This window comes from Neolamprologus multifasciatus, chromosome 16 (assembly GCF_963576455.1).
Source record: "Neolamprologus multifasciatus chromosome 16, fNeoMul1.2, whole genome shotgun sequence".
In the NCBI taxonomy this organism is placed as follows: Eukaryota; Metazoa; Chordata; class Actinopteri; order Cichliformes; family Cichlidae; genus Neolamprologus; species Neolamprologus multifasciatus.
The window spans coordinates 19,406,971-19,428,024 of record NC_140454.1 but is presented as its reverse complement, the minus strand read 5'-3'; the positions used below and the strand labels follow the sequence as shown (position 1 = coordinate 19,428,024).

General features: G+C 38.7%; 3 protein-coding genes across 3 annotated transcripts; 1 reads left to right on the top strand and 2 right to left on the bottom strand.

Annotated features, from left to right (window-relative positions):
• On the bottom strand, positions 1-6,814 carry mettl8 (methyltransferase 8, methylcytidine). The gene is made up of 10 exons (XM_085134726.1): positions 6,699-6,814; positions 5,375-5,531; positions 4,807-4,898; positions 4,351-4,712; positions 4,172-4,221; positions 3,747-3,807; positions 2,920-3,059; positions 790-896; positions 596-661; positions 1-301 (listed from the first exon to the last, which is right to left on the bottom strand). Exons 2-10 carry the CDS (start codon positions 5,524-5,526, stop codon positions 147-149), a joined length of 1,185 nt encoding a protein of 394 aa, XP_084990852.1. The 5' UTR covers positions 5,527-5,531; positions 6,699-6,814; the 3' UTR covers positions 1-146.
• dcaf17 (ddb1 and cul4 associated factor 17) lies at positions 6,744-19,948 on the top strand. The gene is made up of 14 exons (XM_085134720.1): positions 6,744-6,914; positions 6,989-7,092; positions 7,884-7,974; positions 8,060-8,196; positions 8,301-8,379; positions 8,725-8,814; positions 8,926-9,033; positions 9,377-9,479; positions 9,844-9,986; positions 15,328-15,437; positions 15,536-15,620; positions 15,790-15,873; positions 18,584-18,739; positions 18,823-19,948. The coding sequence occupies exons 1-14, from the start codon at positions 6,744-6,746 to the stop codon at positions 18,928-18,930; spliced, it is 1,569 nt and encodes a 522-aa protein (XP_084990846.1). The 3' UTR covers positions 18,931-19,948.
• On the bottom strand, positions 11,370-13,143 carry LOC146500702 (uncharacterized). Its single transcript, XM_085134723.1, has one exon. It carries the CDS (start codon positions 13,059-13,061, stop codon positions 11,748-11,750), a length of 1,314 nt encoding a protein of 437 aa, XP_084990849.1. The 5' UTR covers positions 13,062-13,143; the 3' UTR covers positions 11,370-11,747.
• Positions 19,949-21,054: the final 1,106 nt, after the last annotated feature.

Sequence of the window (21,054 nt, the reverse complement as noted above, 5' to 3'; positions counted from 1 at the left end):
ACCTGTTTACTGGTTTTTATTGAGTTTTATATATTTTACCCCCAGCTGCCTCCAAAAACCAGTTATTACTAGGCCCAAATAAACCAGTTTTAGTATAAAAGTATGAAAAATACACAATTCTAGTTAGATCTGTGCATGGTGGGATGCTAAGAGGTTGAAGGTGGATATGGTTTCCTGTACTTGCTCTGCATCCACACCCGGCGCATTACTACTTTCTTTCCTCGGTTCACTTGCAGTCGTCTATCCTCTAGATTCTGAATTTCTTCCAGTCCAGCTTTGGAAAACAAATCATGAACCTCCTCTGTAAAACATAAAACACAACAGTCAGGAACCAAAATTTTAGTCCAGGTTCTCTTTCTGCCAAGAAAGCCATGACAACAGAAAACACAGTTTTGTGTGCATTACTGTGAAGCTGTTTTTTTATACATTAGTTTTCTTTTTTACGAATTTTGGAATTTAGTTTTATCTGAGATAATGCATATATATAACCATTCACCAATAAATGTAAATTCCATCTTTGTAAACACCACAAACTTGTATCATAGCACTGATCAGAATAGGGGTGTCAACACCCACACACCATAAGTAGAAATACCTTTTGTGAAAAAATAAACACAGGTTCCATCTCCGCGTGTGTAGAAATTTTCTGATAGACACCGTCCTGGATGTCAGAGATGAAATGACAAAGAATTTGTTTAAAAAGGAGAATCTCACACACAGACAAAGATGTATTAAGAATATATAAGAAATTAGGGTAAAATGATACAACGGGTATATCTGGAGGCTTACCTTTCTTAAAACGGAGTTGTGAGAAGTCGTATCTCCCATAATCACGGAAAAGGAGTACACCACCATGTTTCAGGTATGCAGACAGATGGTTCACAACGTTTTGCAAGCTGTCAATAAAATTTAGTTATTGGATAAATTATGTTATAATGCAGCAGGCTTGCAGCTAAGGTTTTTTTTATCTAAGGTGATCCTTGCAGCCATCGGTAAAATATAGGCCAAGGAGAAATGCATTCACTGAGATATAACTGACTTCAGTCAGCAGTGCATTTGTATTAGTTTAACCCAAGTATATACAGTGGGGCAAAAAAGTATTTAGTCAGCCACCGATTGTGCAAGTTCCCCCACTTAAAATGATGACAGAGGTCAGTAATTTGCACCAGAGGTACACTTCAACTGTGAGAGACAGAATGTGAAAAAAAAATCCATGAATTCACATGGTAGGATTTGTAAAGAATTTATTCGTAAATCAGGGTGGAAAATAAGTATTTGGTCACCTCAAACAAGGAAAATCCCTGGCTCTCACAGACCTGTAACGTCTTCTGTAAGAAGCTTTTCTGTCCCCCACTCGTTACCTGTATGAATGGCACCTGTTTGACCTCATCATCTGTATAAAAGACACCTGTCCACAGCCTCAACCAGTCAGACTCCAAACGCCGCCATGGCCAAGACCAAAGAGCTTTCGAAGGACACCAGGAAAAGAATTGTAGACCTGCACCAGACTGGGAAGAGTGAATCTACAATAGGCAAGCAGCTTGGTGTGAAAAAATCAACTGTGGGAGCAATCATCAGAAAATGGAAGACATACAAGACCACTGATAATCTCCCTCGATCTGGGGCTCCACGCAAGATCTCATCCCGTGGGGTCAAAATGATCATGAGAACGGTGAGCAAAGATCCCAGAACCACACGTGGGGACCTGGTGAATGACCTGCAGAGAGCTGGGACCAAAGTAACAAAGGTCACCATCAGTAACACACTACAACGGCAGGGAATCAAATCCCACAGTGCCAGACGTGTTCCGCTGCTGAAGCCAGTGCATGTCCAGGCCCGTCTGAAGTTTGCCAGAGAGCACATGGATGATACAGCAGAGGATTGGGAGAATGTCATGTGGTCAGATGAAACCAAAGTAGAACTTTTTGGTATAAACTCAACTTGTCGTGTTTGGAGGAAGAAGAATACTGAGTTGCATCCCAAGAACACCATACCTACTGTGAAGCATGGGGGTGGAAACATCATGCTATGGGGCTGTTTTTCTGCCAAGGGGACAGGACGACTGATCCGTGTTAAGGACGGAATGAATGGGGCCAAGTATCGTGAGATTTTGAGCCAAAACCTCCTTCCATCAGTGAGAACTTTGAAGATGAAACGAGGCTGGGTCTTCCAACATGACAATGATCCAAAACACACCGCCCGGGCAACAAAGGAGTGGCTCCGTAAGAAGCATTTGAAAGTCCTGGAGTGGCCTAGCCAGTCTCCAGACCTCAACCCCATAGAAAATCTGTGGCGGGAGTTGAAAGTCCGTGTTGCTCGGCGACAGCCCCAAAACATCACTGCTCTTGAGAAGATCTGCATGGAGGAATGGGCCAAAATACCAGCTACTGTGTGTGCAAACCTGGTAAAGACCTATAGTAAACGTTTGACCTCTGTTATTGCCAACAAAGGTTATGTTACAAAGTATTGAGTTGTATTTTTGTTATTGACCAAATACTTATTTTCCACCCTGATTTACGAATAAATTCTTTACAAATCCTACCATGTGAATTCATGGATTTTTTTTTTTTCACATTCTGTCTCTCACAGTTGAAGTGTACCTCTGGTGCAAATTACTGACCTCTGTCATCATTTTAAGTGGGGGAACTTGCACAATCGGTGGCTGACTAAATACTTTTTTTGCCCCACTGTATGCATATGTTTCCCAAATTCATCTATACTTTTAGTGTCAAGCAAACCATCAATTATTCAATATCTTGCACTTAACTGTATGGTTTAATATTTCCATTTCAAACTGGGGTTTGTAGTGACATTCAGACAAAGGCTGGGCAATGGGATGGTTGTGGAGGGGGAGGGGCTGGCTGGCAGGTGATAAATGACATTAGGGTCTCCCATCTCTGTACTCTAAACCTCACCTACCGCTCTGGATGAATGGAAGAGAGCACAAATACTGCCAGAATAACATCCAGGCTCTGAGGAGGAAATGGGAAGGTGGCCATTTTGTCACAAATGTCATGGACGAAGGCGTGACACACAGAGTCATCATAGTCTGGGTGGTTCTACACAAGAAAAATAAGTTAGATTATATCTATTAAGCATGTCATTATCACATTGGTGTTGCAGCTCATGTACAGTTCTGAGACATTTTCTCTTGAAACCTCCTATCGCCTTGAAGCAGTCTGGTCATTCTTGTCTGACAGCATCAAGAAGACATTTTCACCTGAATAACTGCCACTCAGTGGATGTTTTCTCCTTTTCAGACCACTCTCTGTAAACCCTAAAGATGATCCGTCCATTCATCCATCCTTGCTCTTATCCAATTCAGGACAGCCTGGAGCCTATCCTAGCTACTCTAAAGATGGTTGTGTGGGAAAGTCCCAGTGGATCAGTTAACAAACAGTTAAATAGGTGTACCTTACAAATTGGCTAGCAAGTGTATATGAATGCCATCTTTTTTACATTACTAACATTAGTTTCTATGTGTGAGATTTATTTAATGTGGAGATATGTAACAGTGATGTTTTTTTCTTCTGCTACATTTCTGCACAGGATGTCATATTTATCTTTTCTGTGTCTGTCTAGGTAGAAATTTATGATAGAGACATATTTTATTTATAGATAAAAATCAGCTGTTGAATTTAAATTATTTCCCAAAACATTTAAGGGATGGCAATATTTTGTAGATGACTAAATTATTATTATAATACAGTATACACTTTATATTTTCATACGAAACAGATGCTAACCTTAACCAGCTGAATGGCACGTGGCGAGAAGTCACAACAGTATAAAAATGAGTCTGTTTCTCTGTGGAAGAAAACAAACAGTTTAACAACTGGGAATCATCACATTACAACCACAAGTACTTGTAAAACACTAACAAAGTGATTTTGTAGCTCAACACATATTTTTTACAAGTGCCTTAATTGTTTTGTTTTTCTCCAAAGGACATAGATCAGGATGAACTAAAGCTAAAGAACTAAAGAGAAAATAGAAGAACGGCAGAAACTTTTTTTCTAATGTAGGTGAAAACACAACAACTTCACAGAGAAATTTCCACTGTGTTCTATGTGTATGCTCTGCTCTCAGTCAACAACAGAGATGATAATAGAGACAATTAAATACTAAACATCTGTATGATCATTCATTAAAGAGAAACATTTTGACTTACTTGATGTTATTTACAATAGGAAACACACTGTTACCAACTCCACATCCAACCTGTGAAGAGAAGAAAATGCAAAGCAGTTATTTAACATTATCTGTGTTATAACATGCAATAATATAACATGCACATCCTGTATAAATTTTTTTTAAACAAAAACAGAGTATATTAACACTTTAAAAAACCTCCAGGATCCTGAAGGATGCACGTTGTCCAGGAAAAACAGAATCATCCACAGCAGCTTCATTCGTTCCTCGTGCAGCTTGTTGACAGGACTCCTGAAAGTTAAAGGTGTCTGTATTCCTGTGATGGTCAATGGGATCGCACCGTTGATGTTTTCCGGTTTCGGTGTCCAATCTGGATGCACTACATAGTTGAATGGCTGCTTGCTGATGACCGTGACACGTGTTTGTGCTCTGGCCTCTTTCACCTGAAGGCAGCAGCTCTGGGAATTCTAAAAACAGCCACCTGCGATCTTTGAAGAACTTGTCCTGGTGAATCTCATAAAACATGTCCCAGTACTGGCAAGCTGCTGTAACAAATTTACCTGCAAGGACAGAATTCAAGAACTTTTTCATCATTTTTGTTTCCATGTAATTCCCAAAAATCAAATTAAATGTGTTAAAATGTTTTATTCTTGCCTTGTTCGTTTAAAGGAAGTCGTACAGTGGAATTTTCCTCCGCCTTCTGCCGTGCATTTTCCTTGTCCTCCTCTGTCCATTGTACATGATCCCTAACATGAAAAACATTACTAAAGCAACTCCTGAATGTTAATATATCAATTTAACTATAATGACTCACAATTTAATTTGTTATAATTAGCTTTAATGTCATGAAATCCTGTGACCTATATTTTAGATTGTATATTATTATATATTATAGTATATTATTAGTATACTGGTGGTGGTCAGAGGGCCCGGTGGCACCAGTGTCCGGCAGCCTCGCCTCTGTCAGTGCGTCCCAGGGCAGCTGTGGCTACAATGTTGTTTGCCATCACCAGTGTGTGAATGTGTGTGTGAATGGGGGAATGACTGAATGTAGTGTGAAGCGCTTTGGGGTCCTTAGGGACTAAGTAAAGTGCTATACAAATGCAGGCCATTTACTATTATATATAACACATATACAATATACAAGCTACATGGTGTCTTCTTATTATGTGGAATAATAAACGCAACTTTTACACATATTCATTAAAGTCGCATCACTTACCACATGTTGTGCTTGAAGATGTCATCAGGACTGGTCAGAATCCGTGAACCCAGTGGAGCTGAAGGTCTACTGTCACAGCTCTTTAACCTCATAGAGAATCTGATGAAAACTGCAGCCACTTTGGCTACAGAGAACCTCTTCACTTTATTCATTTACTCTGTAAAAGTGCACATAGGTTTAAATACACAACAATCCCTGGTCAGTACATCGCTGCCTAAAAAGACTAGTGGAAGCAATATCTATGTCATGCAGGGGAGGGATACTAGCATCGAAGGACGCTGAAGATGGAGCTGAGACAAAGGAAGACCACAAAGAAGACTGATAAATGTAGTGAAGGAGGAAATGCACAGGGTTGCTGTTACAGAAGAGAATACTAAGGATAGGGTGAGATGGAGATAAATGAGCTGCTGTGGTGACCCCTAAAGACACCATCCAAATGTCTATTTAATGTTAATACATACATGTAAATAAAATAACAGAATACGATAAACTCTTCTTTTGCCCTGAAAGCTGGGAAATGTCCTGAAAATAGAAAATGCATGCATTTTGTTTAAAAAAAAAAAATCCCCAAAACTAACTAAACTAAAATGAGCTCAAAGTAGTAGAATAGTAAAAGAAAACAAAAGTCAAGAATACATAAACATTTAAATACAATGCAACAAAATCCTTAAAAAAGAACCTAGTATAATACGTTAGCGTGACTCTTTAAAGTACATTAGCTCAAATTTAATACAGAAAAACAAAACAGAAATAAAATAAATAAATGATTAAATACACATACACACAGACAAATATGTTTAGCTAACACCGCTCAAATGCTCAAAAAAAGCTATATAGTTTGAATAATAATTCCTAAAATATAAAATCGGACTGTTACTGCAAATAAAAACGGAAACTAAAGGATGCAGCTGATTTTTAAGTGTATCTCTGGTCAGGGTACGTGCAGACGAATGGGTGCGCTACAGCGGGACAGCGAGCGCGCTATTGTGCCGCAGAAGAAGACGCGTGTGAAAACATGGAGAGGCATGGGGCTAACTAACAACACAACCCCAGTCGACAGGCGAAAGAAATGCTCGCCAACTTAACCCTAACAATTATATTTAACCCTCCATGCAACCTCCGAGCAGTTCCTCTGGGTCATATAACAGACAAAACTTTTGGACGAAGTTGGCGACATGTCGAGGTTCTTTAGCTCATGCTAACCTAAGCTAGCTGTTAACTTTTCATGTTAGTCATTGGACGTGTGAGGTCGCGACGGCGTTGAAAACATGAAGCATAGAAAACAGCTGTAGCGTGCTGGACTACAAAACCATACGGTGCTTACCTCGCTCTGGGTGGGCTGTTGTGTCACTTCAGTCAGCATCTAGTCATGCTGCTAGCAGCCCCCAGTAGGAAAACGTACCACCTGCAGATGGCGCCACAGCAGAGAAAGGGGAGCGCTAACGCAGCTGAACTGCTGAGCCGGAGGAGCACAGGTCTTGGGAATACTGGGACTTTAATCAGACATAATTTGAAGATCCTGAGAGGTATTCTCCTTCAGGTAATGTTACAGTTTGTAGTGTTACTGCTTTCAGTTGGTGTTTTACCATATTAATTATTGTTGCCATATTGTAGGAAAACCGGACTTTTACGAAAGTATGGAGCAAGACCTCAAAATCCACAGTAATGTACGAAAATTGCAAACTATACTTTGAAAACTACCAGCACTGCTACAGCTGGTGAGTATGGGGTCCTAACTTTAATTAGCTTCAGTTTTTAAACACGTATACATGCCAAAATATACACAGGACTATTTTGGTACGTTAAAGTAATTCTCCACTGGTCATATACACTATTAAAAATGAGTTGTTAAAAATCTACCTATACAAAATATAATTTTTTTAAACATGAAGTGTTCATATTACACTGGCCTGTAATATAAATTTATTTGGCACCCACTTAAGAGATATAGCCAGAGCCAAATGAAAATCATCACCTCTTTAATCATTTATGTAATGGATATATAATGTTTTAAAGTTTTTACTTGAGTGTATTAAATATTATTGTCTGTAGTGAGAGTAGGGATCAGGTGAAAGAGAGCCTGGAAAGGTTGAGGTATGCTCTGGAGAGAAGAGGAATGCAAATCAGAATAGATGCGTGTGAATGAAAGGGAGATGGGTGTAACAGCGTAGCAAGTTGATGAGTTGTTAAAAAAATGCGGAAAACCATTCAAAGCAGTGGAAGATATTGAATATTTTTGTCTTATCTTATCTGACAGGGAAAAGTATAGATGTCTGATGAATAATGTGAAAACAAGTGGGCCATGATATTTAATGTAAATGTGTACAATTAAAATAAAACCCATTGTGTCATTTTAACTTCGTTAGAAATTGTTGCTTTTGCAAAACAGTGATGTAGGATACAGAGGAACAGATGATCTAAGGAGCTTTAAATGAAGTAGGAAAGTGTTGTGTATGCCCAATAACACTGACAAGCTGCTTATGTTTTATATTTTGTATATGTGTCTCAGTGTGCATGTTGAGCCTCAGATTTTGTACAAACTGCCAACGAGGTCCAAACAGGAGAAAATTGAAGATACGTTGATGTGTCACAGCCCAGTTGTAAGTAAACATTAATAAACTGGGTGTTGCTCAGATAGAAAATTTCAGACTGTTGTGTTACCTCTTTTTTTGTTCTCATCCAAAGGAAAAATCCTTATCTTCTCCATCTGATCATAAACCAAGCCTCTTGGCTTTGACGGCCAATAACTGGCTAATTCGCCTTTCAGCTGAAACAGGAGAAGAACTGCAGAGAGTTTACCTCTCTCCAAACTATAAGTTCAGGTATCTCTAAGGTTCTGATTTCAGTGTCCTTTGAGTGGAATGTATTTTTAGATTTGGTTCATTTTAAAGCCTTTTTAGCTTTATAGTTTGTTGTTATCTTGTAGATATCTTGGCTGGGATGTTTCTCAAGAGACATTTTATGTTAAATCTGTTCAAAACAAGGAAACACCTTTAGCCAGACAGGTAAAGTGAATACATGTATTTAAAGTATTTGTGTCTTGTAAGAGAAAGTCAATAATAAGTTAATGTTATATTTAAATTAAACATAGCTGTCACTAGCTATACGTGACTCTTGTTATCATTTCATTTTTTTACTACTCTTTAGATTTAAGGATTATTCTTTTTTCATCTTGTAGTTGTTGGTTTCAAATCAGAAGGTTGTTGTTGTTGTTATTATTATTATTATTAGTAGTAATAATTTATTGTTTGTGCAACTAGACAGTTAATTAATTATTTATTTTTCTGTAAGTCCTATAAAAATGAAGAGAGGAGGTGGAGACGTGACCTTTTTTCTGATTTATCCCACAGGCAGGTATCACTCAGAATACAGTGATGCACATCGCTATTTTTCACGTTTTCCCTTTGGAAGTTATTGGCATTATGGAGATCAATAAAAAAGTAAGTTTTTTTGTTTGTTTGCTTGTTTTTTAAATACAATTTACATTTTTTCAAATGTACATTTTTTGGAGGTTTTTTATTTAAAGGTTTTTTGTTTTTTTTTTCTTGTAGGTGTTTGGAAATGGTGTCATAGGTGCTGATCTGGTTCAAGGTGTCCTTGCACTGTATTACAGCAATAAGTCAGTGAAAATGTACAGCTTTGAGCACATTGTCCAAAGAGTAAGTCTGTGTTTATTTAGACATTAGTGAATGCATCAGAATTTGCATCAGGGGCGATCGTGGCTCAAGAGTCGGGAGTTTGCCTTGTAATCTGAAGATTGCTGATTTGAGCCCCGCCTTGGACAGTCTCGGTCGTTGTGTCCTTAGGAAGACACTTCACCCGTTGCCTACTGCCTACGCTTTGGGGTCTTTTGGGACTAGTAAAGTGCTATACAAATACATGCCATTTACCAATTTGATGTGATTTTTTTTTTAATAGAAAGTGTTTTATTATCATTCTGCTTAGCTTGCTTTTTACATCTTTGGGATGTAAGAACATGATGAACATTTTCTTTGTTTTCAGTACCTGACAGAGAACCTAACACTTGGAAAGCAGAGTCCTCTTCTTGGTGGCAAAACAGTCGGAGATGCACCGTTTGGTATCCCATTAAATATTCAAATCACAGGTTGTTTTTGTTTTTTTTAATAACCAGTGGTATCTTTGCATAAAGTTGAGTACATGCATAGCTTCAAATAACTAATAAAGCCATTTTTGTGAGGCAGCTAATAAGAAGAAAGTTGTCTTAAATCGAGCTGTAAGGGACCTGAAATGACTTCTTCAAGGCTGTCAACTGTGAATCATGTAAAATATGGTGCTTGACATGAACATGATATTAAACATATTTGGTTCTGTTTATTAACATCCCTATTTGCCGCAGCAGCTTTCTTCTGCTGCTGTTCCAGGGGTCACAGAGTGATAGCCACTCTAACCAAGAATGTTTTGCTTCACAAAGTGAGCATAATGTTTGTTTTTCCTTTCTCATTGCACAGATTGCCCTCCTGTACTTTTCAAGGTCTCTTGTGCTGAAAACAGTGTTCAGATTGGAGGAAACCCATGGCACTACATTTACACACCGCCTCGTAAAAAAGACGAGGGGACCTACCACATCTGCTCACTCAAGGACGGCACTATGGTATATTTAAAAATTCCTCATCAACTATAAATTTACCTCATTATTACCTTTTAGTTATGGTTGTACTTTGAGTAAAACGTGACAGTAATAAGTCAGTTTGTGGTAGAATGAGCTGTTGCTAAATTTGTCAGACCCTGGTGAGTTGTCATTGTAAGAAGGGCAACAAATGTTTTTGACAGTCTTCCTACTCAGTCAGTGGACAGAGCAGGAGTGAACTAAACCTGTAATCACCTCACAATACTACCTTTGTGCTGATCTCTAAACTCTGCCTTCTCTCCCATTGAGAAGCCATGACATTGTATCAGATTAGGGATGATATTACTATGTGTTATGTATTATTTTCACATAATCTCTCCACTGAGTTGTTCATGTGGAAAATACCACACATACTTGAATAGAAAACAGGAGAATCAAAGGGGGGTATAACACTCTTTATAGTATGAAGTGGAATGGATATCAGATTGTCAGTTGGTAAAGATAAGGGAGGTTTCCAGTTCCAGTTCAGCCTCCAAAATGTAGTTTAGGCTACGTCCATACGTACAATGGTATCTTTGAAAACAGAGATTTTCTTCTTCTTTTTTTTTAATCCTGTCCACACGTGCAGTTTTAAAAATATCTCCCTCCACATGGAAATGCTAAAAGCCAAATGTTGGCCAATCAGAAATTTAGACGCCTGGGAGGGAAAGACTAAACAGGGTTTTGTAACCTGACAAAACCTAAAGTAGTTCTGAAAAAATTTTGTTTCTCTGGAAAGGAAGATAATTTTGTTTTACTTTTCAAGTGACATTTTCAAGTGCCTTCATCAATTCAAATGTTAATAACTAAAGACAGTATTTTGGCTGTTGTGTAGACAGGGTTCGTATGGGTGCTTGGAATCCTTGAATTTCCAAGCACAAAGCAAAGTGTCTTTGCTTTGTTTGGTGTTTGTAGACATGGTTTACATGAGCTTTTAGCTGAGATTCAGAGGTTTCTGTGGACACTACTCATGTCAGCACTTATATTTCTGACCTCGTGTTATAATCGATTAAATGCGATCTCCTCCCTTTTGCCCCCATTTTTGATGGTGTGGGTGCAAATGATCAGGCACGACATTCTCATAATAAATCAGATAAGATACTGCAAATAATTAATCCTGCTTTTGTGTGATTGAAAAGTGTGTGCAATGACACCGTTTGAAAGATTTGGCCTAAATAATTCTGGAGTGAATGAGCCTAAACATGATTACCGGACTAGTGACACCATATCACCTGTGACACACACACACACGCACGTAAGACAGATCTGAATGTTTGAAAGTGTTTTGGAGAAACTCTGTAAAGATTAGATGAACAAAACTCAAAGGATAAATTCAACTGTTTTATTTTGTTAGATAAGTTGAACAAAAAGTTAAACAAGCAAGTAAATAAAGAAACAAGGTAAAATGAAGTAAGAGCAAAAAGTTAACAAGTAAATAAAGAAACGAGGTTAAATGAAGTAAGAGCAAAAAAGTTAACAAGTAAATAAAGAAACAAGGTAAAACAAAGTAAGAGCAAAAAGTTAACAAGTAAATAAAGAAACAAGGTTAAATGAAGTAAGAGCAAAAAAGTTAACAAGTAATTAAAGAAACAAGGTAAAACGAAGTAAGAGCAAAAAGTTAACAAGTAAATAAAGAAACAAGGTAGAGGAGAGAAAACCCCAACAATCCCCTCTGAGCAAGCACTAGGCGACAGTGGGGAGGAAAAACTGCCTTTAAACGGGCAGAAACCTCCGGCAGAACCAGGCTCAGGAGGGGGCAGTCAACTGCCGGGACTGGTTGGGGGGGTGAACAGAGGTGGAGCAAGACGAGGCTACATCAGTTGAAGAAGCAGTATTGTCCCTCTTCCGGAACAAGCTGAAGAATCTTTTCTTCTTTTTCATGGACTTTTCCACGAGCGCCTTTTTCTCCAGGATGAGGGTTCTCAACTCATCGATGGTTTCTGTGTTTTGCTTCTCAAGTTTCTTGCATGTTTGTTCCACCTGTTCTAATGTTGCTTGTGTTTCTTCAAGCTTTTCTTTGAGGTCTTTGGATGTTGCCTCCTGTGTTAGCTTTGCCTTCTGCAGGTCTGCAGTTCTCAGTTGATCTTCTTTGTGCATGCCTTCTAGCTGCTCATTTCTTTTCTGGATGTCGCGGAGCGTACACTGCAGGTCTTCATGCGTTTTGTCTTGTTGTTGTTTTTGGGCCTGCATTTCTGTGTTTTCCCGCTTCAAATTGTTGAATTCCAACAATATCCCCTTAATGAGCTCTGGGTTGTTTTTTGCCATGTGATCGATCCTTTTTTGCATATGTGAGCATCGTTTTTCCAGTGTTTCCTTTTCTCCCTCCAGCTCACTTGTTTTGACCTTCAGTTCATTACAGAATTCTTGCATTTTTTGATTTTTACTCTCAAAGTCCTTGATAATGCACTTTTCTTCTGTCAGTCTTTCCTGCTGTTGTTCTTTCTCTTGAAGGAGGTCTTTATTTTGGCACAGTGTTTGATCCAACCTTACCTTCACCATACTGTACTTTTCCTGCATGCCTTGGAGTTCGCGCTGCAGGTCTTTTTGCTTTGTGTCCTGTTCTTCCTTCTGTTGGAGGATTTCTTTATTTTTTTCTTCAGCTTCATCAAGCTTTCTTTGGAGCAGGTGATTCTTTTGGTCCATGCATTGGAGATCCCACTCTATCTTATCAATCGTCGCTTTCCTGCCTTGAAGCTGCTCGGACATTTCTTTAACTTCAGCGCTCTTTTTCTTGTTTTCTTTGATGAGGAATACAATCTGCTCTCTGGCTTGAGCAAACTTGATCCCCCAGCCCTCATTAATAATGTTGATGTCGGGCTGGCGCTGTAGTGTTTGTTCCAGGTGTTTGTTTCGTGCTTCCATTTGTAAGCACTTCTTCTCCAGGTGAAGTTTTTCTTTTTCAATTTGTTGAATTTTGTTCTGGAGATGGTTGTTTTCATTCCTACTCTCCTGCAATGCCCTTTGGATGGATAAGAGGCCATTTGGAGAAATTGGCCGGCCACGGGTGGAAGGAGAGGCGGCGTAATCTTTTTGTCTTGGTTGCCGTAATCTTGGATACATGTTGGCGTTTGTATCCGATGACTCTGAGAGGTTTCCGAATGTTTCTGTAGTGAACGTTTGAAGGCTGCAAATACAAAGGCTGTGAAGAAACGAACTAAAAATTGCTGCTTCTCACCCCTACTTAAGGAAAAACTTCAAAGGATCAAAGATCCTTGTGACATCATCACTCCTAAGCCAATCAGATTGTCACATGACATTTTGGAATGTGGAATGGGGATATATTTTTTTTAAACAGTTTTCAAATTTAACTTAATATTTAAGTGTTTCTTAGTTTTAGACTAGTTGGTTTGTTTTTTCTACGTGACAGAGCTATAATCTGTCAATCGCCTCTGTCAGTGCGCCCCAGGGTGGCTGTCATCACCAGTGTGTGAATTTGTGTGTGAATGGGTGGATGACTGGTTGTGTAAAGCGCTTTGGGGTATTTAGGGACTAGTAAAGCGCTATACAAATACAGGCCATTTACCATAATAATTTTTATTTTTTATGTATTTTTTTATTTATCCTACTTTTTATAAAAGGGAACAGTATTTAAAGAATATGTATTTAATTAAAAAAACTCTGTATTTATCTAAAGGGTATAACAAAAAGGGTGACCTTCCTACTTGAAAATGAAATGACCAAAATAAATGTATTTTTCTGCGATTACAAACTCTGTGTAAACAGTCTTGGTGTCAAAATAAAGCGAACGCTTGTGAGATGTCATCAGAGATATGAACAATACTGCAGATGTTACTATGTCAAAGTTAATGTGACTCAAACATAGAAAAAATGATTTTTTTTTATTTCTCTCACCTAATTTTTAAAAATATTTTATAGCATATAACACCTTTGAAAATATGCTTTGGTTCCCATTTAACTCCAGAAAATCATAAATCAAAATATGGATATTACCTGTCCACAGATTCATGGTGACGTAACTGCTCTTTTCACTGTTTGGTGTCTTTGCTTTGTTTGGTGTTTGTAGACATGGTTTACATGAGCTTTTAGCTGAGATTCAGAGGTTTCTGTGGACACTACTCATGTCAGCACTTATATTTCTGACCTTGTGTTATAATCGATTAAACGTAATCTCCTCCCTTTTGCCCCCATTTTTGGGGGTGTAGGTGCTTAACTAGTTAAAATAACAAACATCTGTCTCCTTTTTTTGTGTCACATTAGAAAGAAGCATCAATATCTGATGAGAAGACTTATTAATTTGGCCTTGTTGTGTATTATTGGAGCGTTTGGTGCAGTTTTCTTCTTTTGTGGGCTTGTTTTTGTTCAAGTGGAGATGAATATCTTTAACAAGTTGATTTGTTCACATTTGTAATTTTTATTTTTAAGAGAAATTTGTTTTTTGAGTTTGTACACTATATGCATAGTGCACCATTTCCTTTTTCAGTATCTGTCTTTGGTGCCGTTTTCTATGTTTTAACAAAAGGGGAACAAAGGACATTTAAGTCAAGCTAAAATGATTTGTTTTAATTTTTACATGGCCTTACTGAGGTGATGACAAGCGGAACATGCATTCTTTTTATCTTTTTTCTTTTTTCTAGTAATGTGCTGGAAAAGGTTAAAAATGGACCTTGAAAGTTAAATTTATTCAAACCCAACATCTGGATTTGGGTTGTGAAAGCGTCTGTGTTAAATGTAGAAGCCACATCCGAAGTTCTCTCTGACGCCTCTGTCTTTCTAAATGGAGGGACAGAAACTGCGCCTGTATATGTAAGAGTGTAAAAAATGCAGATAGTCAGATTAACAGCAATAGTATTTTGTCTATGTCCGCCATTATAGAAATGAATCTCGTGTAAACAATAACGTGGCGCACAGCGTGACATCAAAAACGGTGCACACCTTTGACGTTGCGTGAGTAAGTCTCCATTTTCCTCATCGACACCTAAATGCAAAAAGTGAATTTTCGAAAATCTCCACGCTGGCAGGATTTTAAAAAAATCTCTGTTTTCAGTGACACAAAACGCCATTTACATGTGGATGAAAGGCCCAAACGGATAGAATCATAAAATCTTTTCAAAAATACCTATGTACGTGTGGACATAGGCTTACTGTCCACTAATGTAACCTTGGGAATGTGTCGGTCGTGGGTCTGTTACAATGTTCTGCACTGTTGTTTTTTTGTTGTATCTGACTTCCTGTCTTTCTCACCTGCTCTTTGCATCTTGACCTTTTCGTCAAGAAAACAGACCTGATGGAAGGAGCCTTTAAATTGTGTGCTAATTAGAAACTGTAAGAAATCTGCATCTTTTGCTTTCTGATTTTATTAAATTAGGCAACAAACGGAGTACAAGAGATGGACTCCTACTCTCTTGAGAACGACGGGATCTTCTTCCATCCTGATGATTCAGGAAGAATTATCCATGTGGGACCTATCACCATAAAGTGAGTGCTCCGGTATTTATTTAACATCATCATATTATCTTATTTGCCAAATATACTTATTGTACAATATTTGTGTTTCGGTTTTTTTTATATTTCAGTGTCCTAAAAATCCTCTGTGAACTGAACAGTGCTCTGCCATCTAAGGTCGTTGAGGATTTCTCCCTGAAAACCCACCGAAACAATGTAAGTGTAAAATTTATTTGCTTGAGATTTTTAGTTGCTGTCCTTTGCTTTCTGAATAAATTTAATTGGCCTGCGATGGATCAGCCTTGTACAATAAATCAGCCTGGCTACAACAGAGGTGGAAGTCTCCTTCAGAAAATGTAAAGTTTATGCTTTCCATCTCTTGTAGCCCATCTCCCAAGTCACTGTGACCTCATCAGGCCGCACAGTAAAAAGAAGATTTCAACAGCTGGATGATGACCCATCTCAAAAGGTAAAAATAGGATCTAATTAAATTACTAACTTAAATACCAATATATGAAAGTGACAGGAAGTGAATAATATTTTTCTTCCTCTTACAATGCAGTAAGGGTCCTGACATTCTTGTTAATTACTTGAGTGACTTTAAGATGCACTATGACAGAGCATACATACCCCTCTGGAGTACACCAGCAGGCTCCTCCTGTAGGATGTTGTGGCTTGCCTCACCATAAAAACAGCAAGGTGTTGACAAAATCTAAAAACTCCCAAGATCCCAATCAAGAATTCACAGCATGCCAGATCAAGCAGACCGTCTGCTACTGTCACTTTTGAAGCCAGACACCAGTCAATCAATCAATCAATCAATCAATCAAGACTTTATTCGCCATGTGCAGGTTGCCCTGCAGTGAAATAGGGCACACACACACACACACACACACACCCGACCTTACACACACAACACAAACATCACATGGGGATACAGGTCGGAGAGCGGTAGCGTTACAGAAAAAAAACACTGAAATATACACTACAATGGGAAAGACGTGACAAGCCACAGGGTCGGGTGGGGGGTGAGGAGTAATCCGAAGCAAACACAGCAGCCATCCTGCCCAGCGCTACCATTCCAGCGCGGGCTCAGACCCGCCGTGTTCCCAGGAGGGAGCAAGCATTGAAGGCGTTTGGAAAGGGAGGGGGGATGAGTGTGTGCATATCAGTGTACATGTATGTGTGTGCGTGTCCATAGTTCAGCTGAGACAGTGTCCTTCGCCCTGCTAGGCTAAGTAAACAGTCTTCCAGCCAACCCAGGTGGCCTTGCATGGAATGGGAAGGAACAGACTAAACACAGTCGTTATCAGGGTGTTTTTGTCGGCTCCAACCTTGCGACCGCAGCTGGCGCCGAAAGGGTATCTGCATGAAGTGATGGTGCTTTTTACTTTAGTGCGAACAGCTCATATGAATTTCAAAGCAGTTCTACAGTCCAATACTGGTCTCTCAATCTCCCGTTGGAGAGCCGCGAGCTTCGCCATACTTGCGTTCTGTGATGTTGTCATTCTTGTGCTCAAAGAGCCAATTCTGAGAACTCACGGCAGTGTGCCTCCCCGAGATGTCATCCAATTTGCGCTCAGAGATGTTATTCTGAGCTAGCCCTTCCGAGATGTAATCCAGTCTGCACTCCGAGATCTTATTCTGAGTATTCACGGCAGCCGTAAGCCTTTCCAAGATCTTATCCGTGCTGCACTCAATGAGCCCATTTTGAGAAACTCGCGCCTCTTCCCATCGTTTCAATCCCAGCGGGCAGCCTTGTGGGGGTTTGAACAGCCGGTTCCGCTTTCTTAATTCTTCGATAAGTCAGGGCCAAGCCAGCTCTGATCCGCCAGAACCCTGTTACCATGGTTCCGAATAGGTAGATATCTTCAGCACTCAGGCTCACCTAAGCCCAAACTTCTTGTTGAGAAAAGGGTGTCAATTGCATTCAGGGACCAGTTGATCAAATCCATAATTCCTCTTTTAGGTTTTAGAGAACAGACTGTGAGAGAGTGTTCCAGGGAAAAGTAATACAAAAAAACACAAGACTAGACAAGGACATAAGACGCTAAGCAGGGAAGCTAAGGGGAGGAGAGGAGAAAAGTGCGACCGCCTTCGTCAAGAGCAAGAGCAGAACAAGACATCCCCCGAAGTCGCTTGCATGCCCCGAGGGTTTGGATCTGACAAAACAGATCCACAAATCTGGATTAGATTGTTCTCTTATTTAAAATAAGAAGCAAACACAATATCCACATTTTTATTATTTATTTAGTCTATTTAGTATATATCTATATCTATATATCTATATCTATATCTATATATATATATATATATATATATATATATAGATAGATAGATAGATAGATATATATTTGTTTTTGTTTCTTAATATAAATAAGATCTTTTTCTTCTTATTTATTAAAAAAGCGATATATATTAGTTTTTCCTCTGTAACCTAAACCAAAGAAATTTCCGTTGACAATTTTCTCCATCGTGGCAGACATGACTCAATCCTGCCTACACTTCCTCTCCTGTAAATACCTCTTAATACTGCAAATCTGCAGCTAAAAATAGCAAACTGATGCAGGGTTTATTTTTCTTTTCAGCTGAATTTTCATGCAAAACTGTTTTTTTCTTCCCCAATCAGCTGTAAGACGCTGATGAGGTATTGTCAACACCCCACCAGGCTTAAATAGATTTACAGCTCAGTAATAAAAATTCAAAATGAATGAGGATTTTAAGTCGAATTCAGTCATCATACAAGAGCCTCTGTCCTTAAAAACACCTTTCAGAGGTTTCCTGGCTCGAAATGGGCCTTTGGAGGTGAGTATGTATGTAACCTAAATTGGTCTCCATGTAACGTAAGGCAGAGAGCCAGTGGGAGTTTCCTTTTCCTAGGGGAAAGCCAAAGCCTCTTTGGTGTGCAACAAAATATTTTTAGAAGAATTTAAAAAAAAACCCTGCATATTTATTTAAAGTGCAGAATATTCAGGATGGCAGCTCAATTGATTTTTATACATTTAATTGTCCTTACACATTTCCTCAGGTGAGATATGTGTTGGGTAATGTCCTCTGAAGAATTTCACTGATAAGCTTTCAGGTTTAAACACTGCAGGCAAGTAAAAGCTCTTAAAGCTGTTTATTAAAGAGAACGTGGTACGTAGCACTTAATTCACAACGGCCTTTTAATTATGCAGACTTTCCGAATGGTGGAATATGAGGATGAGCTTGACCTTTTGGCAATCGTAGTAACCAACGGCGAGGAGGGAGAAGGAAGAGCGTGCATCCAACTCCATGACAACCAGACCGGACAATTACTGCGGACGATCGATTTGATTGAAACCTGGGATGAGGTGTGTAACTTGACATGAGTATGCAAACATCAGGGCGAGTAGTCTGGATGTGGATTAATGTGTGCTCTTCTCTTTTGTTTCAGACAAATAAAAACGAGGTGTTCTTCGACAAAGACACGATTGTTCATATTGAACAAAAGAACGCTAAGTTCTGCTGCCATGTTTACAAACTGTTCACGACCAAAACATAAGCGGTGCAAAACTGAATCAAAGCTGCTGTAAAGCTTTTCATGATCACTTAAGATTTTTTTGTAATATGATTTCCTTCCCCTATGTTTTGTTTGTTTTTTTTAATATATGGATCTTTGCATCCTAAGTTCATATGATTACTCTTGATTATCACTATTTTTTTTCTGTTATGATTATTCTAAGTCTGTACCATTAAACTTGATCTCACTTTTTTCCTTTATTCTAAAAATAAAATATTTTATTTTTTCAAGTTGCTCTGTATTTCAGCCTTCTCTTTTTCCGTCATGCATATCCAAATTGTAAGATATTGATATTTGCTCTGAGCCAGGATCTGAGATAGTTATGCGATTGTTTGCTTGATGTTAACAGTCAGAGCTGATGAAATTGCCTGACGCCATCCTAATGAAGTTTGTTTCAGAAAAGTGATTTGCCAGCTGCAGTGCACTCATGCAGATTAAATGTGGTGACAGTGTCATGTTTCACAAATGATTGTCGCATGCAAATTGCAGATCTATTTACATGCATGGGTTACAGATATGAGGTTTTGATTTTCCAAAAAGTCTCCAAATTAACGTGAAAGAAAAATCTCATAACCGGACTAGGAGACTTATGTATACCAAGTTTCTATATTTTTTTTAAACGGTTTCTGTATTCATTATAAGATGTAATAAAAGAAAATAGAATGTCACAATGGGAAGTTAGGGTGATCACGTGTTTGTCTTGTCCCACATATTGAGATAGTATCACAAATTTTGATTGGCTTCAGTTTACAAAAAAGATGTGATGGTGTTAAATATCTTAATTTTAGCTCTTAAATATGCTCATAATAAATTAAAAGTAGCAGTACAATAAAGTATGTCTGTTCTTTACTGCATAGATACCCAAATTGAAACCAGTTTGTGTGTTCTAGCTAACCTTTTAAGTTAGGTTTATCAAAAGTATATATTATCTCACAGAATTAGTCAAATTTCCCTTGCAAATCTTGACACTTCTCAAAAATTAAAGGATAACTTTAGGGATACCAATCTGTCACAGTGTGAATCCTTTTCCCCTGTCTTGGCACAAAGTCACAGTGGATGTGCTGGAGAGGTAACAACAAGACAACCCCTCCCCAAAAGGAAATGGTTTAGCAGGACTGTTGCTTTTCCTGTATCCCTTCTGACTGATTTTCCACAGAAACATGCACGAGTAGGTCATTTTGTGGGCAGTGACACTGGCAGTGTTTCCACTGTCATTTACATAAAGAAGCAGATATTGGTCCTGCTGCTGGGTTGATGCCATTCTTTGGCACTGTCCAGCTCTCCTCATGTAATGGCACACTTGGTGTCTCCTCTAAATTCTTGAAACTATCCTTGGAGTATGTTTGGTAAATAATAAGACAGGAAAACAATGTTCCAACATGAGAAGTTCTGTTTTGTATTCATTGTAAACAGTTTGTGTTTTCCATCTTCTTCTTCTTTTTTGTAAACTATATCCACAAATACCCAATAAAAATATTTTGAATAAAAAACTATCCTTGGAGTCACAGCAAATCTTGCAACAGCACATATGGATGCTTCACCCTTGAGGAGCTGGACTACCTCTGTAACCCAAATGGGCTGCAGGTACTGACACCAACAAAAAGCAAAATAAGAGAAAAGAAATCAGCCAGGGAGGATAAGAAAAGAGCAATGATCTGTGGCCACCAGCTGCAAAACCACCCAAGTGTTCTTCTTTAATAAGTTTTTAAATAATGAATCTTCAGTTGTAACAAAAGTGGCTTTGAGCTTGTTTGTAGGATTTTGTGTCTGTGTTCCAACCCTAAATGTTGTAGCTGTCTGTCAGGGTAAGTGACACGTTAATATTTACAGTGTAGGTATAGCTTTAAAAGAAAAACGCAAAGGGTTGTCTTCATGTTTTCTTTGTAATGTGGCTTGTGGTGCATTAGTAAGATATAAATAGAGGGGATAATGACAAAAGTGCCTATTCATAAAACGTAGTACAAAGCAAAACCAGAGCCACAGATGTCTAGTCATGCCCACATGGCTGTTTCTTTAATCCCGCTGGAGCTCTGACTTTGAACGACTGCGTAGATGTGGAATTGAGTTGTAACGGGAGTTAGAGGGTGACGCAGCATCAAAAAACAA